General features: G+C 40.2%; 7 protein-coding genes across 14 annotated transcripts; 3 read left to right on the forward strand and 4 right to left on the reverse strand.

The window, feature by feature from the left end:
* The first annotated feature begins 480 nt into the window (after positions 1–480).
* Positions 481–1928, forward strand: LOC124190597. Its single transcript, XM_046583367.1, has 3 exons — positions 481–582; positions 655–910; positions 976–1928. The coding sequence occupies exons 1-3, from the start codon at positions 568–570 to the stop codon at positions 1797–1799; spliced, it is 1095 nt and encodes a 364-aa protein (XP_046439323.1). The 5' UTR covers positions 481–567; the 3' UTR covers positions 1800–1928.
* Positions 1929–2432: 504 nt separating this feature from the next.
* On the reverse strand, positions 2433–4209 carry LOC124190598 (cold shock domain-containing protein 3-like). Of its 2 annotated transcripts, none has more exons than XM_046583369.1 (4): positions 4055–4209; positions 3336–3551; positions 2840–3009; positions 2433–2770 (listed from the first exon to the last, which is right to left on the reverse strand). In XM_046583369.1, exons 2-4 carry the CDS (start codon positions 3532–3534, stop codon positions 2579–2581), a joined length of 561 nt encoding a protein of 186 aa, XP_046439325.1. In that variant the 5' UTR covers positions 3535–3551; positions 4055–4209; the 3' UTR covers positions 2433–2578. The 2 variants fall into 2 exon arrangements, with proteins under 2 accessions (XP_046439325.1, XP_046439324.1); XM_046583368.1 differs by having other exon boundaries at positions 3330–3551.
* Positions 4210–4548: 339 nt separating this feature from the next.
* Positions 4549–6269, reverse strand: LOC124190600 (cold shock domain-containing protein 3-like). 2 transcript variants are annotated; one of them, XM_046583371.1, is made up of 4 exons: positions 6115–6269; positions 5514–5696; positions 4952–5142; positions 4549–4884 (listed from the first exon to the last, which is right to left on the reverse strand). In XM_046583371.1, the coding sequence occupies exons 2-4, from the start codon at positions 5677–5679 to the stop codon at positions 4684–4686; spliced, it is 558 nt and encodes a 185-aa protein (XP_046439327.1). In that variant the 5' UTR covers positions 5680–5696; positions 6115–6269; the 3' UTR covers positions 4549–4683. The 2 variants fall into 2 exon arrangements, with proteins under 2 accessions (XP_046439327.1, XP_046439326.1); XM_046583370.1 differs by having other exon boundaries at positions 5508–5696.
* Positions 6270–6882: 613 nt separating this feature from the next.
* LOC124191155 (neuropathy target esterase sws-like) lies at positions 6883–13228 on the reverse strand. 5 transcript variants are annotated; one of them, XM_046584182.1, is made up of 19 exons: positions 13031–13228; positions 12836–12920; positions 12056–12484; positions 11395–11991; positions 11070–11337; positions 10869–11000; positions 10514–10794; positions 10296–10448; positions 9822–10237; positions 9588–9746; positions 9399–9518; positions 9121–9310; positions 8439–8484; positions 8319–8365; positions 8230–8253; positions 7796–8007; positions 7641–7730; positions 7367–7568; positions 6883–7301 (listed from the first exon to the last, which is right to left on the reverse strand). In XM_046584182.1, exons 1-19 carry the CDS (start codon positions 13061–13063, stop codon positions 7063–7065), a joined length of 3723 nt encoding a protein of 1240 aa, XP_046440138.1. In that variant the 5' UTR covers positions 13064–13228; the 3' UTR covers positions 6883–7062. The 5 variants fall into 5 exon arrangements, 4 of the variants coding, with proteins under 4 accessions (XP_046440138.1, XP_046440139.1, XP_046440140.1 ...); XM_046584183.1 differs by lacking the exons at positions 8230–8253; positions 8319–8365; positions 8439–8484 and adding an exon at positions 8732–8848 and having other exon boundaries at positions 13031–13209; XM_046584184.1 differs by lacking the exons at positions 6883–7301; positions 7367–7568; positions 7641–7730; positions 8439–8484 and adding an exon at positions 8732–8848 and having other exon boundaries at positions 7890–8007; positions 13031–13206.
* Positions 13229–13480: 252 nt separating this feature from the next.
* On the forward strand, positions 13481–14889 carry LOC124191156 (alpha-aspartyl dipeptidase-like). Of its 2 annotated transcripts, none has more exons than XM_046584186.1 (6): positions 13481–13641; positions 13697–13863; positions 13922–14013; positions 14103–14257; positions 14329–14502; positions 14573–14889. In XM_046584186.1, exons 2-6 carry the CDS (start codon positions 13772–13774, stop codon positions 14789–14791), a joined length of 732 nt encoding a protein of 243 aa, XP_046440142.1. In that variant the 5' UTR covers positions 13481–13641; positions 13697–13771; the 3' UTR covers positions 14792–14889. The 2 variants fall into 2 exon arrangements, with proteins under 2 accessions (XP_046440142.1, XP_046440143.1); XM_046584187.1 differs by having other exon boundaries at positions 13741–13863.
* A 442-nt stretch (positions 14890–15331) lies between these two features.
* LOC124191154 (GTPase-activating protein and VPS9 domain-containing protein 1-like) lies at positions 15332–20868 on the reverse strand. The gene is made up of 8 exons (XM_046584180.1): positions 20558–20868; positions 19938–20344; positions 19545–19874; positions 18244–19474; positions 17938–18179; positions 16214–17870; positions 15874–16152; positions 15332–15805 (listed from the first exon to the last, which is right to left on the reverse strand). Exons 1-8 carry the CDS (start codon positions 20675–20677, stop codon positions 15665–15667), a joined length of 4407 nt encoding a protein of 1468 aa, XP_046440136.1. The 5' UTR covers positions 20678–20868; the 3' UTR covers positions 15332–15664.
* Positions 20869–21596: 728 nt separating this feature from the next.
* On the forward strand, positions 21597–24814 carry LOC124191386 (protein SCAI-like). The gene is made up of 10 exons (XM_046584575.1): positions 21597–21768; positions 21919–22101; positions 22180–22293; positions 22371–22467; positions 22551–22708; positions 22774–22984; positions 23056–23236; positions 23324–23569; positions 23638–23811; positions 23887–24814. The coding sequence occupies exons 1-10, from the start codon at positions 21680–21682 to the stop codon at positions 24135–24137; spliced, it is 1704 nt and encodes a 567-aa protein (XP_046440531.1). The 5' UTR covers positions 21597–21679; the 3' UTR covers positions 24138–24814.
* Positions 24815–24849: the final 35 nt, after the last annotated feature.

The raw sequence follows: 24849 nt of genomic DNA on the forward strand, positions 1-24849 counted from the left end.
TTTCCCTTAACTCTAAATTGATCGCCTACGCCAAACGAAACAGGTTTGGGTGGAGTTTCTGCCACCCCTATGGTCTTGTCGTGATTTCAGCAATTCGGACTGTAGGATATCAGTAATCACACCAATGCTAAGACGAAATCGGTATAAAAAGGGACAGCTGTGAAAAAGAAAGCGGATTCCCCACCCCCCTTCGATGTATCATACGACATTGGAATTTGGAGACTAAACAAAGGGAAAATGTATTCTTTTTCTTAGACCATCACTGCTGGCCTGTTGCAATACTCGTAAGGATTACCACCATCTGAGCGTGCACCGTGTTTCGTGAGAGATTTGCTGAAATGATTAAAGAGTAAAAGTTGATCATACAGGTCATCCGGATGGCCTGGTATGGTGATAAGAGAGGCGATGATGTTTCTTTTTGTTTCCTCCTACGCTCCCTTTCTTCTCTGTACATATAAAGACGCAAGTCCCATTCGATTCGTCAGTCGCTTCAACGAGTTTCGATCTCAGTAATATTACAATTTCGTCCTTCGCTGTTTATATCGTCGGAGATTATAAAAGCTGGAAATGAATTCCATCACTGTAAGTTGTTTTCTGATTAAATTTGATTGGTTTAAAACTGAATTGAAATTTGAATTTCTATGGAATATTTAGTTGCTGTTGACGCTCACTGTGGCCTACTCACTGGCCACGCCTACTAATTATGTGAATAGCAAATCTTCGACGGCATCCTATGCCACGCCTGCCGTAACCATTTTAAAACAAATCAATCAACTCAACGAAGATGGCTCTTACACTTTCGGCTACGAAGCCTCTGACGGATCGTTCCGATTCGAGAATATGGACGCCAATGGTTATTTGACCGGTAGATATGGTTACGTCGATTCCTACGGAAAAACACAAGAAACGGGTAGTTTTCTTTAAAATGTTAGTCACCCACCGCTTTGTGTGTTATTATTATTAAATTATGAATAGAATACGTTGCCGGCAAGCTTTCTGGCCAGTCTGTGGGATTCCAAGCTAGAGGAACGTCGATCTCACAAGATGGTCGAACATCTCTACCGTTCCCTTTCATTCAGACAGCACCTAAATCAGTCGAACAAAAAGCTTTAGATTACCAATACACCAGCGTGGATGATGATGAAGATGGCTTCCCCGATTCGGCACCATTTAACGGGAATAACGGTGGAAACGTTCGAGTAGTTTCTCTGGCCAAAGATGCTTACAGCAGTGGAACAACAGTCGTCCGTGTTGCTGATCAAAATTATGCAGTTTCTGATGTCCGTGTTTCGACACCCACGAAAACGACATACGAGACAACTGCAGGGAATATCCGCCTTGTGACTCCATCTAAAAGCTCATACGGCCCTGTAGTCGGCGTTGTAGAAAAAAATCAAAAGATTGAAGATAATTATGGTAAAATTGCAGATACAAGGGTTTCCTACGTACCTGCGGTCGTCCGTGTAACAAATGCTGCAGAGGCAGACACTCCTTTCATAAAGCCGAATGCTAAGCCCATTACCACGAACATCCAACAACTTTCTGGGCAGGTGAGCATTATCCGATCTCCTACTACAAGTTACGGCAACTCTGCTGTCAAGTCGACTGGAAAATTGGATGAGTTTCTTAAGTCACTCGAGACCAACACCAAAATCGTCGGTAACAGCTACAACACGAACCAGCCAAGTGGCGCAATCACCTCGAATCAGGACCAATTCCAGCAGGATTTCCAAATTCAAGATGTTCAACCAATTCAAGGCGACTCAATCAGTGTAGATTCAATTGGATTCTCCTTCTAGCAGTCTACCGTAGTTGACCCATGAATGAAATAATGATGACCCATTCAATTATTTCCATACTTTCCATAATTTGCATGAGACGTAGACTACTCCTTTGATTTAATATATGATACAATTTTTGAACTTTAACTTTAGTCATCTTCATTTCAGCTTCAATTACAGTGATTAATACTGCACCCCAAAACAATTCAAGAAAACCTGCTTATGTTTTCTATATCAAAATGAGATGCACATAAACTTTGTGATTTTCAACAACACTGGAATACTTTGCTGACAAACGACTTAGATCTTTGTTTCACAACTTAAAAATTATTAATTATTTTCAAATTAAAAATATTTTAACTAGGAAATTTTCATGTTTACCAAGAATTTTTTGGAACACAATCACTCTCTAGATTGATTTAAAAGTTTAAACATTTAAGAAAACTTTATCAAATACATTTCAAATTGAATTTTACCTTCAGCTCAATTTCGAATGACATCAATCTGTTTTGCATTTTTAAATTAAACTTCGTCCAAGACTTCGTCTCAATTTTCACAAACAAAACAAAGCAGACGACACTATTCTTCACTACTCTATCAACTACCACAGACAAGATAATAAACTAAAAATTAGAAGCCAAAAGGGAATAATACTTTTATTACCACCGTGTACTTAATAAACCAGTTCGTGATGCGAATTTCGATACAGCATAATGAAGGATGAAAAAAAACCACCAATCTGGGGGATTACATGACATCTCGATTTTACCGGGGGTCCGGAATAAAATATCGGCCGATTAACGATAGTTGGCTTCGTCGTCGTGATCTCCACCACGATTGTTTGGACAATCCCGAGAAATGTGGCCAACATTTCCGCATCCGTAACATTTACGATCTCCACCTCCATATCCGCCGCCGCCACCTCGGCCTCCGCTGCCGCCATCGGGGCAGTCACGAGAAATGTGTCCAGATTTACCGCAGCTGTAGCACTGATGATAATATAATCAATAATTAGACTAGAAATAAAAATTCAGAAGTTTTAATTAATTTTAACTTACATCACGGTTTCGTCCACCGTAGTTGCCACCGCCACCGCTTCCGCGGTTATCAGGGGCGTCACATTCACGAGAAATGTGACCGTTCTTGCCGCAATTGTAGCACGTCTTTGATCCCGATTCGGGACAATCGCGAGCAATGTGACCCGGTTTGTTGCAGTTGTAGCATGATGCTGCAATAATGAAAAGAAAACGTTAAAAAAACCGAGAAACAAAATTTGTGATCACCAAAAATCAATTGATCTCGCATTGAATCGAGCAATCGAATTAAGTCGTCACGGCTATAACAAGATAATAAATAGACTTCGGGATTGCAAGACATCATCATAACGATTCTGTACCGTGTTCAGTTGTGTTACTGCACCGGTGTTTTAAGACTACGACTTTTATTTTTTGATGGATGTTTGTGTCGTATGGAAACATAATAATCGCTGATGCTCAAGCTCTCAACTCCTTTCGGCCCACAAAATCAATAACTCAGGTACAAACTCACACTCACCACGGCCGAAGCCGCCTGCATTTTCACTACGGCCAAAGCCGCCTCCACCACTACCACGTGGGCCACCACGTCCTCCGCGTGACCCACTCCCGAAGCCTCCGCCGAAGCTTCCGTAACCTCCACCACCGCCTCCGCCTTGGCTACATTCACGGGCAAAGTGACCCGTCTCGTTACATCTGTAACATACTGTACTGCTCATTTTCCACCTTCTTCCTTCTGCAAACCAACATATCAATCATCACTTCCGTTACTCACAATACAACACTGATCACACACTCTGCGCAACAAATAAACGTGGCGTTGACATAAAAACCACACCCTCTTTTAACAATCCAATCTGCCGCCCAACACAAATACATTCTTAATTAATGTTTTTTTAAATTTTAGTGTGCATACCTGGAAATTTTTACCTGAAACTTTTGTTTCAGACGTCAAACATTTTTTTTTTAAATACATCTATTGTCGTTTCTTTTTAAATCTTTCACATTCCAATGCTTCTTTAAAATGTAAATCTTGTTCAAGGTTTTTAACATTAAAATTCTTCATCTTTCAACAAGGGACAACCATGACATTGGCCTTGAACTTTTAAAAAATCTACCTTATTAAAACGACCACAAATACAACTTTTCCCTCTTGAGAGAAAAAGGATTTTTAAACTTTAAAGGTAAAAATAATTTTACAGGTAGACAAATTTTTTAAATTAAAATCAAGTTATTTACCGTTTATGAAATCGAGGAAACGCGATGCAGCTTGCTCGAAAGGTACGCCAACGAATGAATTCACAAGTCGGCGAGCCTATTCTCTAAAAAGATGCTTTGCGCACGGCACTACCGGCCGTGCCGTGTGCGTTTCAGATGTATTTCAGCCCGGCACTACCCTACCACGCCGTGCCGTGGCAAAAATGAAAGATGTATGCTCTTATCGATGCGGTAGTAATGGCCGTTAAAATACATATTCCCCACGTGCCCACTATATTGATGCGTACTACGCCTTATCTACTAACCTTGGCTCGCTTTTTGACTAGTCCAATTAAATTTTAAATATTCTCACGCTCTCAATTTATGTACAACATCTGTCAGTTCATTCACAGAATCTTCACTCATCTTACTATGGATTCCAAACAGTTCACTGAGGACTTATTGAAAATTGACCAGCATATCTGTCGACATCGGTCTTAATAGTATGATAATCAGATAAGGAGGACAATTGAACATTCTTTTACCACCGTGTAATTAAGTTCGTGATGCGAAATTCGAAACGACACACAAGGATGAAAAAACCACCAGTCTGCAGATTACATGACATCTCGACACCAAAAGAGAATATATTTAACTCGTCTTGTTCTTGTTTATCGGTAGTTGGCCTCATCATCATCACCGCCGCCGCCACCACGTTGGGAATTCGGGCAATCCCGAGAAATGTGGCCGACATTTCCGCATCCGTAACATTTACGATCTCCACCTCCATATCCGCCGCCGCCACCTCGGCCTCCGCTGCCGCCATCGGGGCAGTCACGAGAAATGTGTCCAGATTTGCCGCAGCTGTAGCACTATAAATATAAAAAGAAAATTGTAATTAACAAGAACTTGATAGCGTCAATTAGAAGTTATTCTTACGTCACGGCTTTGTCCACCGTATCCACCACCGCCACCACCACCACGTCCACCTCCTCCGCTTCCGCGGTTGTCGGGAGCGTCACATTCACGGGAGATGTGTCCACTCTTGCCGCAGTTGTAGCAAGACTTTGATCCTGATTCAGGACAATCGCGAGCGATGTGGCCGGATTTGTTGCAATTGTAGCATGATGCTAAATACGAAATAAGAAGAGAATATAAAAATAACTGATTGACAAGAGCGATGACAATTCGATAGCAAGTCCATTTCATAAGTGAAAAACTAGACCAACGAATTGACACTAGCGCCATGGGCAAACGAGACACACAAAGACATCGGGTCCTGCAAGACAACAGAACCGAAGAACAAATATTCAGGTGAAGACCACGTCGACTGCTATCGCATCAATTCCGAACTCAAATCGTCACGAAGAAGAAATTAGAGAAATACGGATTTTGAGATACACGCACGTCCAACGGGTGAATATTGTTGGTTGTAACTGATGCTCACTCGTATCCTCTCCGCCTGATAATCATCAAAACTCTGGATCAAACTCACACTCACCACGGCCGAAGCCGCCTCCACCACTACCACCACGTGGGCCACCTCGTCCGCCACGTGACCCTCCAAAGCCACCTCCGCCGTAACCTCCACCACCGCCTCCGCCTTGGCTACATTCACGGGCAAAGTGACCCGTCTCGTTACATTTGTAACACACTGAACTGCTCATTTTCCACCTTCTTCCTTCTGCAAACCAAGATACAATCATGACTTCCGTTACTCAGTACACACAGCGGCGCACCAGAGAAGCACGCCGCCAAAACAAAATGTCACCCCACTGTTCCCACACACATTTCCAGCAAATGGCGCCCACACGTTTTACTAACGTCGTCATTTCTGTGCATTGCGACATAACATTCAGAGAATATTTGTCACAATTCCTTTCAATAATCAAGTTTAACTACGTGACAAATTTTTAAGGTGACAAATTCAAGTGATTCTAAGTCAAATTCTATTCAAATATTCCAACGACCAACAATTACCTTTACTTCAACTTTTTTTTTTACTGTCTCCCTAATTTACTACTTTAACATTACACTTTAATAATTTAAACAATATATACAGGTAAATGCATCTTATCAAGTTAAATAGAAATAAAGCTTACCGAATTAATGTAATTTAGACGTCAAACACGAGACTGCTTGCTCGGAAGAGGAGATAAAGAACGACTGAGACTGGGGTAGCGTTTCCCTTGCCTTAAGAAGACTATTTGCACGTGTTTTCAGCTATTTTGTGCCCGGCACTACCCGTGTGCCGTGGACAAAACAGGGTTGTCAGCTTGATTTTTATTTTCGCGTCAATTACATTTGGATTTGAATTTTATTCTCTGAATCTCTGCTTGTCTGGCTTTTTTACCTGCTAGACAGCCACTTTCCTGCTGACCCTAATTTATATTTACCATGGTTTATCGACGTTTAAAATCTAAAGTATCATTGAATATTAATATGATTTTAATTACTTTTTTCGGAAATAATGCTGTCGTCTGTTGTTTCATAATAATGTTTCCGATTTCAGACAGTACTTACACATGGTTAAAAATGCGCTGTGAAAGATAAAACTTAATATTGCAGTTTGTGAAAAGAGTGCAGTCTGGACTGGTCTGGAAGGATCAACATTTCTTATATGCGCGTTTGTGTTGCCGGTGTCAGTTAACCGAAACCGACACGTATTTTATATTTTCAACCTCAATATGTTTTCTTTATTTAGAACTCACTAACTAGCTGAACCTGTTTTTGTTTTTTATTTTATTTTATTCATTATAATCCGGTTTCTTAGAAAAATTCCCCCTCAACTGTTTTTACGTCCTTGAGAGGATTATTAGTTTAATACCTTTATTTTTAAAAATGAGATTATAAAAAAATGGCCAAGGTGATTCTTTTTTTACTAATGAATTAGTGATATATTAGCAACCGTATTTTACGCCTACAAGCAACATTTTTGAAACATTCGAAACACTTGTGATCAGCTTACACTGTCAAAACGTAGCAGAAGGCACTTTGACTGATCTATAAAGGTGCATTCAAATTCCGTCTATGATTAAGAAAATGGTAAGTTATGTTGAAGAGAGGATTTCACTGTCGGTGCACGACAAGGAACTGCGCTTTCGTCTATGTCGGAGATTTAGGTGGTCCACAAGATCTTGGTCATCATACGTTTCAGAAACGTTACTGACTTCATCGTTATCGTATTCCAAATCACTTCCTGATTCGGATGTTTCATCATCGGGTATTCGATTGACTGGGCCTCGTACTTTGGCTACCATTTCCGCTAGATCCGTAAATGTTTGCGGCCCTAAGACAAAAAAAATATTGAAGGAAATTTGTTTTATTACAAAATTGTGCATCCGACTAAATTACCTCGTCGACCTTGAGATCGGTGTTGAGTATCATTCGTTCCGTAACGCTGGTTGTACGGATAACAAGAGTTGGCTGAAGGGTAAGTTGTTGGCGAAGATTTCTTCGATTCCCGGTAATGAACACCTGGTTTAGTGTACGTCCCGAGAAGTCCAGCCTTTTGCAGTCCAATAAAGTAGGTTTTTCCATGATTGTACCCAACATCCTGGTTAGTTAACCGATTAAAATCTGTTAGTTTCAATATTTTATGACATGAAAAGTAAATTAAGAAACTTGCCTTGATTTCATGAAAGCTACCAAATTGTAACGTTTTGTACTTGTCAATGGGTGGTCTAATGTACTCACAATAGTCACTTTTCTTCACCTCCTGTAATTCAATTGGTAAAAACATCAAATAATGAAGTCAAAATATAAAAAGAAAATAGAAAATACTTCTAATTGACGAACGCAGGAAACGTAAGCAAGTCGAGACTGAATGTCGGGAAGATTAGGCACTTTTACTGGGCTGGCGAAAGGATTCCACTTTTTCCACAGTAACCACCATCCAGATAGACAATCTCCATAATTTGTCAAATCGGTATCATCTTGTGAACCTACGTCGATGGCCAAAATGTGTTTGGCCCCTCGGCTTCTCATTACGTCAGCTTAGAAAAACATCACAAAATTAGATTTTTTTTTTTGCAATTCTAACATGTGGTTTTGAGGGGAAATAAACGACAACAATTAGCAAATCTGTCTTCACGAGTAAAATGACAATGGAACCTGCTCACCTGAATGCATCTTCCGAACCAGACTAATGCCAGATATTTAAAAGACTATACGAAGTAAAGAAGAAAACGAGGAAAAAAAGTACACTCATACGTTACCGGGTACATTGTTGACGTAGCATCCTATTTGAAAAAGAAAGAAAAAATTTAATAGTAAATCGTAATGAAAATAGATGATGTAATTTTACCGTCAACTAGCAGATGCCCATCGATCTCGTCGCACATGGGAGGTAGCCTGTTTGTAAAACATTCAAGGTATGTTAAAAGTAATTAATCCGTGCAACACAAATTTCGATTCAAAATATTACCATCCGGCAATCGACATGGAGGCCCGAATACTTCGCCATAGTGAGCCTGGTATTAGTGTTTAGGTGTTACAATCATAAGCGACTGTTTATTATTTTTTTTCCACACGCAGATAACAAGAATGGTGCAAGGCTATATGCTGTCCCTCTAAAAAATAAGAATGAAAATTGCATGCTTCCTACCTGCGTCATAGTTGGGGTGGTTTATTGTTAGCATGCATCCACCAAGTCTACCATCCGGTCCAACGAACTTAACATTCAAATAAAAGCAAAGGTTGAACGCGCGCAAGTACTACCTGGAAGGTTATTAACATAGCCGCCATCGAGAAGCAAGTGGCCGTCTTTAGGATCGCATAAAGGCGGCATGTAACCACTCAAAGACATCGATGCTCGAACATATCGCCACACGGATCCTACAATATGCCCAAAATGAATGCTTTCTTTAATTAATAAAAAGAAACATTTACCTCCAATTTTCAAACACGCCCGACACCACTAAAAAAAAAACACATGTATACACCAGTCCCTAGCAAAATGTTGGGATTTAGGAAGGAAGGGAACTAAAAAATATACTACGAGGGTTATAACCACCGATGCATGCATACCTTCTAATTAAATAGCAACCCAGCCTTGCACTCACTCAACTATTGAAAATTGTGCAAAAAATGTCAAAGCAGTAAAATACCATGACTATGAAGCCGCATGCAGCTGGATGTGATGTCTGTAGTGATGGTAAAATAAGGAAGCCACAAATCTTCAATAAGTGAATCTTCTCCAAAAGTTTCACGAATCATCGTGTTAAACCCAGCCCCGCTAAACATTGATGTTACAGGATACGTTAGATCAACGAGCTGTCGCCAAAGCTGCGTCATTTTCTATGAAACGCAATGGAAAAAATATGTAGGATGAACATTGGCTGAAATCAAAAATAATCTAGCCAACAAATTTCTTTAGAAAACGTACATGCGACCAGGAACTGGCTTTGCGAGTGACTTCGTGAATATCTTTTTCCATACACCAAAGTGCACCCATGAACGCCCCGATGCTTACACCACCAACCATATCAATAGGAATACCGGCCTCCTGTTATTCCAAAGTTAAAATATCGAAATGAGCAATGACTTGGAATAAAAGATTAAGCATATACCAGACCTGAATCGCTTGAATCATGCCAACGTGAGCTGCTCCTCTCGCACCACCTCCACCGAGTACCAGCCCGACGGATTCTCCCGTCAATAGACGAGCCAAACGAGAAAAGTCGGAATGAATGTTGCGATCCAAAAGTTGTGCCGGTTTGGTCGCTCCATCAGCCTTGAAAAAGAAAAACAATGCATAATAAGGACGGACACGTTAAAAACACAAATGGATCAAGTAAAAAATTAATACCAGTCGTGAAGCATGTTTTCTGGAAAATATTCTTGGTGGACATTGAATGTGATGGTGAGATGAACACCAAGAACGAGCATTTAGCCAATGAACAGTGTTTCGAGGTTTGTCACCTCCTTCTTTATGCAACAGAATCAATTCCTTTTGTGTGCGAACAGCAATCGTCTCGAGCTGCTTTTCAATAGTGCCAACGGAAGGCTCCATGGTGGCCAGGGCTACAATCAGGATGCAATCGGCCTGTCGAATGCATCGTTGAGTCCAAGGTGTAAGGGACTGGTCACATTGGTAGAGAACAATTTTGTGTTGATCTTCTTGTTGCCCGAGCCATGCAGAGAGTTTGTATTCATTAGCTGATTCCATGATTGTAGGGCCGAGAGTTCGACGAATATAGTCCGATGTCAATAAAACTGTGGGACCTGGAAATGAATCGTTGATTAATAAGATTTAACGAACCAAAAGTAAACTAAGTCTTACCAATCCAACTCAATGATGTGTACAGTTCATGACTAAACGGAGAAAGGGGAACGTCATCGGAAACTGGCAGTATGGCAACGGTTGAAAAATTTGATTGCACGGAACGCTGTTGTAACGCTTGATTAAAGCTAGAACTTTGTGTTTGCCATGTGCCTAACAAAAATAAATTTGCCCATAAGATAAAGTTACAATATTACAAAATGTATGAAAAATAATACCAAGAATTCGGTGCCCAAGAAGATTGATGAGACGTGATACGACCATAGGAAATTTGAGCTTGATGGCATCCAAAAGACCTTCAGGCAGCTTGGCTAATTCAGTATCACGGACAGCCATGACAGTAGTGCTGCGAGGGTTTTGCGTAAGTGTTTCGACGATGCCTACCAAATCACCACGTCCGTACTCCCCCACTAATTCTTTCTTCCCGTCATGATGCGTAATGACGGATCGAAGGCGACCACTTAACACTATATACGTGCAGTCGGATTCATCTTCTTGCCTTTAATATTGACAAAATAATTAGATCATAAATGATAAGATTAATATAAAAAATGTGATTAGCCGAGCAAATACCTGTATAAGGCTCTTCCACTTTCTATATAAACCCAATCTAAAGCAAAATCAATTTGACGCACAAATGGAGACAAGCGATAAATGACGGTGCGTGCAATATGTAACACCACCTTTGGCCGCTCGGACATGATTCTAAACAAAAATGTTGAACTCTAGTCAGTACACTACAGACATCGTAGATTAAATTTGTTTATAACTTACGAATAAAATGTTGATTTTGAAAGCATAGCAACGCATGTTGTGTGACGTGAGCGGACTGTAAAGAAGCTTGGCTCTCCAGTTAACACGGCCAATCCACCAACCAATTCACCCGAATGAGCTAAAAACATTTGAACATCCTCATTTTTACTAGCGGCGCGCTGAGAGACACAAAGAGTTCCAGAAATGACGTAGACTAGTGCTACATCTTTCATAGCATCTTCTTTCATAATATAAGTTCCGGGAATCAATTCTCGAACCTCAATGTGACCTATGACAAAAAACTTGATGATGACAAACGCCTAGAGTACTTGGAAAAACGTATTACCATCCAGCAATGACTGGTCTTCAAGACCCAATAACTTAACGAAGCCATCGATACCAACTTGCAGTAGTAGTTGGTAATCTTTTTCATCCTTCACTCGTCGTTTACCTTCCGACAAGGGAGTCGTCGGAGGTGTGGCGCAGTCCATCGGATCATTGACATTTATTGGCTTCTGAACGAAAGCATGTTCTCGCATACGAAGTTTGATGGGTGACGTACTTCCTCCGTGGTGTTTTGCTGGAAACGATTTGACCAGCTCAGCGCTGAGACCGAGGTATTGATGAAGTGCCAAAAACGTGACACGTTGTAGGCGAACCATAATGATTTGTATAGCGCGAACCAAAGCGTCCGGATGCTTGTCAAAAACATCTTGAAAGGCAGAGACGGGCAGTTGAAGAACTGAAGATTCTTCCATAGCTTGGGCAGAAACAGTTTTGAAAACACTGGGCTGACCAGTTAGGTAGTCGGTGAAACTCAGCAAGGAACAAATAGCTTCTCCTCCCTTTACTTCCTTTAGTGTTATGGTTGAGCCATCAGCTTCTGTGCTGTAGACTCGAAGTCTACCACTCTGGACTATGTACATATTTGTATCCTGATCGCCTGTACAGAACCAATATTTCAAAATTTCAGTGTGAAGACAGAAAATAGCAAAATGAATCATTACCGATCATAAACAAATGCTGATTGCATCGAAGATCTACAGTTTCAATGTGTTTGATGAGTTCTAGGAATAACGGTTTCTCGAAGCATCCAAACATTCTCATATTTTGGAGCATGTAAACTACTTCTGGGGGCAATCTTTGATCTATAGATTCCGATATGTCCTCTTGAAGATATTCCACAGGCGGCTCTACATTTTTTAGTTGAGACTGCGGCATGTGATCGCGACGTGGTAGAAGCCTCCGAGCCAGTTTCATGACTAGTTTTCTTTTTCGACCAGGTGGACCTCGAACTTGACCTGAAATCATCTTTACTTTCTGTTTCACAGAAGAGATTTTGCGCAGCATTTTTCGTCCGTAGAACATGACCTTGTCCCTTTTTCGGAAACGGGGCTTGTTCATTCCAGATCTGACGAGTTCTTTTACTTCAGCAACTAGGTTTAAAAGAAAAAAATTTGTCTTCACAAACAGCATCTTTAAAGGTATTACCAGGCCTATTACATAACATACTGCCTATGTAGGCAGTAGATAAGACGTAGCTATAAATATCAAAGAAACATAACCTAATTTCAAATGTATGTTGTCTAGAATTAAAAAAATAAGACTGAGAATTGAAATTGATTAGAAAATGAATTTTGCATCTTAAAACATCGCAGAAATACTATCAGCCTTACAAAGTAATGTATATAGTTGGTTCATGCATGAAGATTGGCATTATTTAGAACAAACGGATCAATAAGTTATGTACACAGAACTCTAAAACTGTCAATAACTGTTAGACAAACCTTTAATTTTGATGGGCCTGGCCAGATATATTCCAAACATTAGAAGTATAGCAATTGTGAGGACCGAACAAGCTGTCAAAAGGTACTGGAAATCATAAGACAAAAACGTTATTCCTTAGAAAATGATTATTGATTATTTTTAAAAAGTATGAAAGAAAGGCATAGCATGGATATCAACGTTTTTGAAATTCTTACTTGACTATAGTAACTAGTTGAAAGCGAGTCCATTTTGCTCTCAAGTTTATAGGTCTATCTACGAAGAAATCTTGTCACGAACTTTGACTACGCACATGATTTGTATTTTTATAAATAAATTCCCACTAGCACGACTGGGAGTCTGGGACGATGAGGAATGGGAATGCGAAAAAGTGAAATGGATAACCATTCTTCGAGCAGACGATAACAGCTTTTCCATCTAGCGGAAAATTTGTAAGCATGTTTGAAAAGCTCAAATGAAATCCTCTAAATCTAAATCACTGTATTACGTGATGTAATAATTGGAAGCAACCGAAATCTTACTTAATGCGCGCTAAATTTTTCACATGATGAATTTTTTATTGCAATACTAAAGAGGACTTATGTAGCGAAACATAAATTATTTAATGAGAAAAGAATTTTTGGCTCATTGTTTTTGTTTACAAATACATTTGCCGTCTGCTAGTTGACTACGCAATTCACTAGCCTAGGTCAACAGTCCAACAACAATTTCACAATTCAGCCTTATGACAGGCTGAGCACATAGATAATAAGATTATTAGATTGACATTCTGACACCCAGACGCCCAGACAAAAACAAATTTTGATAGGTAATCATAAAGTTTGACATTTGACAGCATCACACTGACAAACATCCTGCATCAGCATCCTGTACTGCCTTAAACAAGTTTGTTTCTTCTCTCTGTTAGCACTAACATAGTGCATAGTTTGTGAGGAAAAATGAGAAAATTACTTCTTCTTAGCACTTCAGTGTTACAAAATGGGAAATACCTAGACTACGCCTCTGATGTCATCAAAGCCTTTTTTGCTGAGTATTCACCCTGATCCATCTATAAAATTTAGTGTACTCATTTTATTCCAATGATTTAGAAATGGTGTGTCTAAAATTGTGTTTATACCATATGCAGCGCATGACCATGATGCCTATGAAAAGAAAGTGAAGGATGCATTTTTAGAATTTGGTATTTATTCATCTAGAAGTTCTGTTTTGTTTGTTTGTTTGTTTTGGTGTATAATTGATTAACTGTATTTTTTGTTGTTTTGGTTGCAGGGCTGGAACTCAATAGCATTCACAAGTCAGACAATTTACTGGCAACTGTAAAGGAAGCTCAAAGCTTTTTTGTTGGAGGAGGAAATACTTTCTTGTTGCTTAAAACACTCTATGACTTAAATCTACTTGAAGCCATAAAAAGCAGAGTTTTACAAGTATATAGTGTTATTACATTATCACATCAAAGATTTTCTGAAAACAAAACTTTAAAAATTCTAAAATCTAGGATGGAATTCCTTACATGGGCTCAAGTGCTGGAACAAATTTAGCTACCATCAACATTTGCACAACAAATGATATGCCTATAGTGCATCCACCCACATTAGATGCCTTTGGCTTTCTTCCTTTCAACATAAATCCACACTACCTTGATCATGACCCAACATCTAAACATATGGGGGTTAGTGACTGCCATTTGGCAATAAAAACACCGGTACTATTTTTAATATATATATATTTTTAATTCACAGGAATCTAGAGAAACGCGTTTATCAGAATACCATGGCATTCCGAATGCAAAATCTCCACCGGTATTGGGTTTGAGGGAGGGAAGCTGGTTACAAGTGAAAGATGATCAAATTCTTCTTAAAGGAAGCATATCCAATCAAACCGCAAGATTGTTTGTCCGTGGCCAGCAAACGAAAGAACATGAAGTCAACTCTGACCTCAGTTTTCTATTGAAAATGTAATGTCATCAAACATTTTTGTGATGAAAATAAAAAAAAACACACCTATGCATGCCGCATTTAGAATCTTGTAGCTCGACAATAGATGTACTTATCACGAATTTAAAAAAAATATCATTAGGAAAAATGTCTGCTGATATTCCCTAATCATCAATTGAAAATAGCTGTTAAAATATATTTCGCATGACATTGATTTCTATTGCCAGTCGGTCTGCGCAAATTGTAAAAGCAAAACCGCATCCCTGGTTATTATTTGGGAATTAAAGTTTAAACATTTTTTAAAGATTTATAGTTCGATGGTTTAAAGTTGGAAGTCTTTAGATTCATTGCCAGGCCAACTACACCTACATCTAAGGCACACTATTCTAGAGCCTATCGGATAAGGTGAGTACCGATATTAAATGGGTCAAACATTTTAGAATAATAGAGAAACGTAATAAGCAATACATAATAAGAGAAAGACTTAGCATCGTCTCGGCTGCTGTAACTTCTCGCGTTGGTAGTATCCTATGGAAAACATTAGGCTAAACAAGGCAAACGAACTGAAGCAAAATCTATATATTTACAAAATGAGGTAAACTATGATGAACAAGAACTAAAAATGTCATGAAACAAGCTTTCCATCACGATCTTGATTGCTAATATTCTTATCGCAACCCTCTGAAATGCCAAATAAAGTACTAACTCTGCAACAAATAACAAATATGTACAATGACATGTACAGTTTCCTCTGCTTACTGTCAACAATATGAGCAAACCAAAAATGTAAAAGGTACGTTATTTAAACCACCACAAAAGAGATTAATAATGTTCTATAGCAGAACAAGTATCCTGTAACTTATGGCACGGATTTTTTTGCCGCACTTTATGTGGCGCTTAATGTCCGTAATCCATCGTCTTGACGAATTCGATAGCCGAGCAGAATTGCGTCCACCAATACTGATCTTCTCCTTCCAAGCGGTTGCCAAAGAAACTGTTGACGTACTCAACGGTCGACAGCAGACAAGGAGGATTAGCCTTAACAGATTACGTAAATTTTAAATATGAGTTGTGAATAAAGAAATTCCTTTTTTTTTAAGTAGTACCTTGATTATGACGAAGACAAAAACGGGCATGAAATCATCAGCGGCCGGGACGCCACGTTCAGCTGCAGCAGCGGCTAGTGAAAGGAGATTCATAATGGTTGTGGCGCAGCGGATGACGCAAGCTACTTTATCACGAGGTGTTTTGTAAGCACTAATAGAGACCAATTCCGCCTGGGCTGATGGCCAAGGACATTCGTAGCGATAAATTTTAGGAATTCTCAAATCCTTGTGGCTAGGAGTAACCACTTGTCCCAACTTTTCAATGTGCTCGTAGAGAACCTGTGGATATAAAACAAATTATTCATCAATGAAACCTCCTTATTAGTTGGTTCACACATACCTGATCTCTAGAAACGTCGCCATCGCCATTTGGATAAAGAGCATAATTATAAATCAAAGCCATCAACCTTTGTTCAACAGCAGTCTGGGCTAGCTCAATTTGGTATCGACTAGCAGATTGCCACATGGAATCGCGTTCTAATTCTGCTGAAAGACGATGCAGAAATGATTCAAGCCAGTCAGCCTTCTCGTCAGCTGCGTGCAATTGCTGGAATTCAACGACGAAATCGTTGAGTTGCTTTTCTCGCCTCTCAAGAAACAGGCGGACGCAAACGGATATGAGGAAACGGTGACAGACAGCCTTGTCCTGCTCTACGCGATTAGCCAATCGCTCTAAATGAGCCAAAACGGAGAGCAATGACTGACGACATTGGATCAAGTATGAAAGGTAAGGTGCTCGACCCTTGTAGTCCTCTTTAAGAGAATGAAAGAGCTTAGAGCATCCAATCGCGTCAAAGAGTCGGACGCAACGCAACGTCTCATGAAGCTGGGCGACCAGTGAGCGATCCTGCAGGTTAATGGCTTCAGCTAGTTGCAGTTTGAGAAATATGATCAATTCGTGCTCTGTGCTATTGCTGGCAGCAGTGGCATTGTTCATGACGTGAAGTGACTGGACGTCCGCCGTGCTAAGAACGAGTCTCAGCTTCCTCTTTGCATCAGCAAAAGCATATGATGACTCGATATTTAATGGGTCGATATGCTGGCGTTCATCTTCACCCTCATCCTCATCCACTGAATGTTCTTCAGCCAAATTGAAGGCCACCATCGATTGAGTTCCATTAGATGCGCTGGCATCTCCTTGGCCGGCGAGGTTAGATCCTTTAGAACGATACTTCGCCAAAATGTCATCTGAACTTTCGGTTGCTAATGCAGTGCGGGCCTCTTCCGATGCTGATCTACGTAAGGAGCGGTTATAACTAGCGTAATTTACGTTGTCCGGATGATCAACTGCACTTGAACGGTCTTTAGTACGCCCTCCTCGTTTGAAAGGAAGTTTAAAGTTGCGGAAAAACCCTCGCTTGTTTTTGTTCTCGTCATCGTAGCAATTTTCTTTATCACCGCGATCAGCTGTTTTGTCAAAACTGATGCTCTTAGGAATGGCACCTGTTGACGCTTGTTGACCACCATTTGATATTGAAGTTGCCGTTCCAATTGCAGAAGACGAAGTCGTATTCACCATAGCCCCGACAGCTGCAGTTGAGGTTGCCAATCCTTTTGCACTGCTAGCTATACTGCCATGACTGCTGCAAGATGAAGAGGAAGAAGACATTGGGCCGTTGGAAACGTTGGAAGAAGATTCCTGCTGGGGTGCTGAGCGTGACTGAAGGCTTAAGTTTTGAAGCTGTTCCACACTTGCTTCTCGTATTGGACGGAAAAGGCTGCCCGACATTCTCCCACGAATTCGCTGGATGGCGCCCAAATGAGATGACCCAGCGTTGACAGCGAGCATGGATGTTGTAGAGTCTTGCTCGCTGTCAGCTTCCGAACGAGCCACACTACTGGTTTCATCTGTATCCACTTCCGCCATTCGTTCAGTGTCCGAGGTAACAACGTCAGTGCTCCAGGCTTCAGATGCCGTCTCTGAGACGTCAAATAGTCCTGCTTCTGCTTCCACGAGTAAGTGACGGCCTGGAAGAACAATATCTTCAAGTGGCGGTCTAGGGATGGAAAAACCAAACGTTAACAACGTGTCCTTGAATGTGTTTTAGACATCATATAAATCACCTGTCAGACTGTCGATCCCTATCAGCGGTCTCGTTTGCTAGTTCACTATCACTACCCAAAACATCGGTGCTCCAAGAATCACTAACAAGCGATCGGGTCTCATCGCCTAGAATCAGATCTTTAACATCAAAACGACCAAACCGGTCATCAATGTCCGAAGGCTTGGGCGGAACGGCCTGCATTAACAACGGCCGTTGTTCATTAATGCCACTTCTCGAAGCACCCTCATCTCCTTCAGTAACCTTGAGGGGAAAACAACATTTGATTAAAACAGTTAACACAAGATAACAAAGTTTTTTTTGTTACCTGAGAAGACGGAGTATCTCTTCCAGAGACATTAGGCGAACCTCTACCTGAAACATTAGCTGATACCATATCCGAAAGATTGTCAATCGGATCTTGCTCTGCTTCGTCGTTCTCCGACTCCACTGAGGATTCAACACTGTGGTTAGATGCAGCTTCTGATACAGCCTCAAGGTTGTCGCTTGTATTTCCGATAGATCCTTCGTCGTGCGACAAAGAGAAACGAGTCCGTTTTTCTTGTACGGGATTTTGCTGCATTTCTTCGGCGCCTTGAACAGAACTGCCATCCAACGATGCTCGAGTTGACTCTTTTTCCTGTTCAATTGCCAAGACTTGTTGCTCTGACAACATGCCAATGCATTCTTCATTTTTGCTACTAAAGGGGATGACTAGGACGTGCCCGATGACAGCCCCTGACGAACTAGGAGATTCTTCGCCGTTTGAATGACGAGGCGTGCCCAATTCACCAGAATCGTCAGAACTGGACCAAATGCCAAAAGAATGGTCGCTGTCTCTTTGAAGAAGATTGGCAGCTTTAGAGCGAACACGAATATTGACTTTATCTAGGAGATTCCGTTTTCCTTTCGGCGAAGACCCGGAAGATTCTACAGTTAATCCATTTGAGGAAGGAGTCAAATCTCCGTTACTCTGCGACAGAGTAGATTTGACTGGGGAGCATAACAGGGGTACAGGCTGCAGCAAACTTTCAAGCGTTCTCTTATCATTTGCTTCTAGTCCATCATTTGCTAGTACGGTCCGAAGGAATTGAACGAAAGTCTGCAATTCGCTTTCGGTCACCAGAGCGACAGAGCGATTCAAACCTAATAAAAGTCTATGAGTATCGACTGACGGATCTGCCGATGGAGATGACTGAGTTGATGAAGGAGAAAAGGGGGTCACATTGGCTGATGGAGTTCCGTCATCTAGAATTGCATCCAAAATCGATGACACACAGTCTTTGTCGAAACGAGAGTAAAGGTCATCCAGTTTAGGATCAAAAGGTTCCCATTTAGAGTGAACCAACACCTGAAGGATCTGGGCCACTTGAATCAAATTGGACCGGGCTATTGGCGAGATTGGGGCCTCGACGATACCACATGGATCTGGGTTGACAATGGCAGGACAGATGAAGAATGCGAAGACCAAATCAACGCAAATAGCGTGAACTTGCCGTGCATCAATTCGCATTGAATGGGTTAAGAGTGATCGCATTTGACGAACTAACCAGGCGACACTACGATAGAAAAAAAAAAATGATTAGTGGTTTCCATTAGAAAATTGGCATAAATCATTTTGTTAGATACCTCGATGGAAAACAAGCGACACTGGCAGCTAAACCTGACACAAATCTTTGTGTCAGCTGAACTAGACGATCGATAGCAGTGGTGCGATATTTTTGAATAGCGGAATTAAACTCTGGTGTGCCTTCGCGACCAAATCGTTTCTCTCGCTCATAGGATGGGTAGCGGTTGATGGCCCGGATTGGATCAACGTCAAGATACATCTCATCTTCCATTAACAGGAAAAGAATAGGGTCGTGAAGGGCAGCCGTTAGAAAAACTTTGGCTGAGAATAGCCCCTCGGTAAATGCTTTGTACAACCGACTAAAGGCGCAGCTTCCATGTCGGAGAAGTCTTTAAATACAATTACCAAGTTAGATCTAATTCATAGCCACACAAATATATGCTGGAAATTACCTCCTTGGGTTTTCAGAACTAACAAGTTGCAATTCCATCAAATGCTTCAAGAGTTGTAGGCAGTACTTTTCATCATCACCCAACAGGAAGTTTGCATAAAGACTGGAAGTGACGACACTGATGACTGTGGGCATGGTTTCAGGGCTGAGCTTCTCGCCACTGGCCAAGCACACAGCTAACAAGGGTGCATTTTCTCTTAACCGTTGGAGGAATTCACTGAAGAGAGCTTCATGGAAACCCAAGTGTCTATAACCCTCAATGAAACAGGCTCCCTCCAGAGCATTAGCCTGTTGGCAGGAAAAGGATGGACTGACCTCAAGACGGGAGATTATTAGGCCATCAAGATTGATTCTTTGCTGACTGGCAACCCAAGCAAGTTGATGAAGCTTTTCAAGTGCCTCTGACACCTACAATTGAACAAAAAAATAATTTAGTTTCATGCCATATTTGGTCACATACAAGCAATGACATTTTAACAGTTAAATCAAGGTTATACAAGAAGATGTTATGTTGGAGACATTGGTGGAGAATATAGACAATCAGTAGAACAATCGTGTTAGTGCTAGTTGCTATGTATAGACAGGAATGCTCTTACTGTTTCGGCCTTAAACATGAATTACCTTTTTATTGAGAGTCTGTAGATTCTGTCGTTCGGAACCAATGAGTAATCTCTCTTGGCGTAAATTGCGCGCTAGGTCAAGTAGCATTTCGTTCTGTAACTTAGAACTGACAGGAACCATGATGATGGAACAACTTTACACAGTTTGATAACCCTTTAAGACTGGGTGATCTGATCAGCTTCCGGCCACTTTTAATTAAGTGGAACAATGAAGTATATTTCGAGGGAAAAGGGGCGTTCCGTTTGGAAAACCCTTTACTCTTGCAATTCCAAAATAAAATAAAGTGACACACACAACAAATAGACAAGTTCGGGATGCTGAGTTGCACAACCGCAAAATTAGGATCGTGCGCCAACGAGTTTTTGTAACGTTGTGGGGATAGTAGAAAGCGGGTTTTTTATTATTTAAGCATAGAATTACTTATCTAATCTTAGAAATGTTCAGGATTATCGTTGTTTAGAACATTCTGCTTTTTATAGAGTAATTTGAAATGTATAATTCAGCTTAGTTTACCCATTAAAATTAAAGAAAGTCCAAGCCTGGGATGCTGTTTAGTCTTTTCTTGTGTTTTTTGACAGATCTGCTGACAAGTGACAAGCTCAAACACACAAGAAAAGACTAAACAGCATCCCAGGCTTGGACTTTCTTTAATTTTAATGGGTAAACTAAGCTGAATTATACATTTCAAATTACTCTATAAAAAGCAGAATGTTCTAAACAACGATAATCCTGAACATTTCTAAGATTAGATAAGTAATTCTATGCTTAAATAATAAAAAACCCGCTTTCTACTATCCCCACAACGTTACAAAAACTCGTTGGCGCACGATCCTAATTTTGCGGTTGTGCAACTCAGCATCCCGAACTTGTCTATGGCCTAGGTTTAGGGCTTTGCGAAAAGTTGCCGAATGGAAATATTTACAAATTATAAAAAAACGTACTGAATTGAATTATTTTAAATTCATTTATTAAATTCAATGTTTATTCTATCGATGAATAACGATATGAAAATATAAAGTTTTATTCATATCTTTAAAGGCAACCCCGAATTCTCGACTCCTGAGGCAATTGAATTGTCAACAGTAAGAAGAAAAAATAAAATATAGTGGAAAAAGCCAACGAATGGCTGAACTGGATGAAAATGAACGTAGGATTATCAATGAGTTTTGCCAACTACAAGAAAAATCAAAACAACTTTTCAATGGATTAAGGTAATTTTGTTTTGTTATTGAGGAAGATTATCCAAGTACTGTAACCAGCAGTGGATGAACCAACCTCTTCCATATAACGGCCATCGGCTTTATAATACGACAAGGATTGAGAAAATGTTATGATTTTCTTTATTTTCTTCATGTTTTTAGAGACTTGCCTCAGTATGGCCATAAACAATGGCAGGCATACTTTGGGCGCACTTTTGACGTGTACACAAAATTGTGGAAATTTCAGCAACAACATAGGCAAATCCTTGATGTCAAGTATGACCTAAAGAGGTGGCAAATAGGTGAAATTGCATCTAAAATAGGACAGCTTTATTACCATTACTAGTAAGAAATATATATAATCAAATAACATACAATATACATTTCTTAACATTCACTCAATATTTTAAACTCTGTTTGCAGCCTTCGGACAAGTGAAACTAACTATTTAAATGAAGCCTTTTCATTCTACTCTGCAATCAGAGCAAGGTCATATTATTCTAGGATTACCAAAGAAGATCACCATGGAGGCTCTAAGTATTTTTCCTATTGATATGAAGATGATTCCTAATTATGAGTGTTATCAATCATGTTTGGTCTACTTTTAAAAATAGGTCTGATCTAGTTGTGAAAAAGCTGAGATACTATGCCAGATTCATAGTTGTGTGTCTTTTGCTGAAGAAAATGAAACTAGTCAGAGAATTAGTTAGGGTAATACTTTAAAATACTTAAAAAAATTAAATTTGATTTAGTAGCTTTTAAACTGATATTGAACCTCTTAATAACAATTCAAGGAGCTTTCAAAGTATGTTGATGAATACACCAGTACATATGAACCAGATGATCAACTAGAGTGGTCTTTGGTTCTAGGTGAAATCAAGTCCTTTCTAGAGGCCGACGCCATTTTAAACATACTGGATGCCGATTCTAATCCCATGGTCATTTCTCATAGGTATGTATTATGTTAACGTTGTAATGTATCCAATATAATAACTATTCTTACCTGAAATTTTCCAGGCTAAGCCCGCTCACTACTCCTCCGGTGGAGAAAAGTCCTGCGATGGATTTAACTCTCCAAGAAGTTCTGATTTTTGGAAATAATAATGATCAAGTGAAATTCAGTGAATTGACTCTTGACATGTTCCGTATATTACAAACTCTTGAAAGAGAGCCCCAGGAAGATGCTTCATACCAAGCTTACTCCCTTCCGTCACGGGCACCGTCCATGGTAAATTATAATTTTTAAAGTTTAAGATTAAGATTAACCCTTAATTTGTATTAATTGGATACTTATTGCAGGAGGCTAATGATCGTCCCTTGAAACGAGAGAATCCACACAAATATCTTCTGTATAAACCAACACTTAGTCAACTGTTGGTATTTCTCGCATCGGGTTTTAAAGAGTTACCCTTAAACGGCGCCCTGTTACTCTACATTTCGGCTGACGGCCTGTTTCCATCTTCCAGTTCTTCTGAAGACCGTATGTGATCAGATATTAGTTTTCTTATTTTCAATTGAATAATATCGTTTGTTGTTTTGGGCTTCATTTTCTTTGATTAAATTTTAGGATACGATATGGGTGGTGTTTGTACCAACAGTAAACGAGAGCCGGATCAAAGTGGAAATAAGCGTGGTTCTCAAGTGAAGGAACTGAACTGTTTATATCCTGGTGATTTAATCCCCTTTATGCGAAAACCCCTCTTTCTCATCGTGGATTCCGACAACAGTTGGGTCTTCCAGAGTGTTCCGATACTATTCGGCCAACCTTTGGTGATACTCATGTCCCCACAGGACGTCCCATCCCAGTACCAAGGTTATTGCTTAAAGTTTACGTCCATAACGTATGCGGTCCATATTAATGATTATTATTCTTTCGTGCAGACTTGCATCCTAAAGGAGGCCTCCTTACTCTTTTTCTGCACAGTCCTCTCACCGCCATATGCGTCCTTGGTAAAATCAAAGAAATACCCTATCACCTCTGGGAAACGGGCCAAGCTTTTGTTGATCGATTCTTGGCAGAAGCTAGTCGGCTATTGACCCGCGTTAAAGGCATTGGTATTAATTGAACCACGGGATTCTCTCTTAAATGAACATGATCTGATTCGAATATTATTTGATTTGTTTTTACAGAGTCATCTTATCTGCCTTTCCTTGGCGACGACTTCTTACGGCTACTGTTACTGCGTTTCATCTTCTGTTGCGTGGCCCTTCGCCTTCACCGGGCCTTTAAACATTGGCCAGCTCTACTTCCCCGTTCGCAGCCCCCTCTTCCCGAAAGCGAGCTCTTGCTGCAAACTTCGCTCGAACGGGCCATGTATACGTTGATCGATCATTTGGAACTCAGTTCCGTTTTTATAGAACCAAGCAGAGAGATCCTTTGAGCTGCGATCACGACGGATTCGGAAATCTGCTTCTTTTCCGGTGGAGATTCCCTATTGTGATCCAGTCATTTGTAGACGCACAGAGCATCATCGTTTTGACATCCTCACTTTGTTCTTCCGAATAACTTTCCATTCTTGATTGATTTTTCTCCGACGAAACTCGGTCGGTCTTACTTCTCTGCCATTCACATTTCTTTCCAATGCGTCTCGTACTCTGCACATGCCAACCAATTCAAGCACGGATGTTTTCTCAACATAATTCGAAATCGATCCTTACCGAAGGATTCTATCATTTCTTTGATGTAGACTAGCTATTGTAATTTGCATATCACACCATAGCGTTTTCAGTGTGTTGTTTTGCCTTTCTCTGTTCACAATGCACTATGTATTTCTTCGAACCCTCAATGCTGAGCGAAAATGTTTGGCCAGTCATTTGATCTCGTCCTCTGTAATGGAACTTCAGTCAGTTTACCAGTGATCTCAGTCGTTCTAATGAAAAAGTAAAAATGAATCGTCTGTGTCTTTTTTTTAAATTATTCGTTTAAATCCATTGCCAATTTAATGTTCTCAATTAAATTATGCGTAGGTTAGTTATTGCCTTTCCTTTCTACCTGTACGGGTTCTCAACCGGATCAAATAGAAACCTTTGGAATTAGAATAAATTGAATGAACTCAAATACATATGAGCCTATCAATTCATTTTAAAATGATT

The sequence above is a fragment of the Daphnia pulex genome, chromosome 3 (assembly GCF_021134715.1).
Source record: "Daphnia pulex isolate KAP4 chromosome 3, ASM2113471v1".
Taxonomy (NCBI): Eukaryota; Metazoa; Arthropoda; class Branchiopoda; order Diplostraca; family Daphniidae; genus Daphnia; species Daphnia pulex.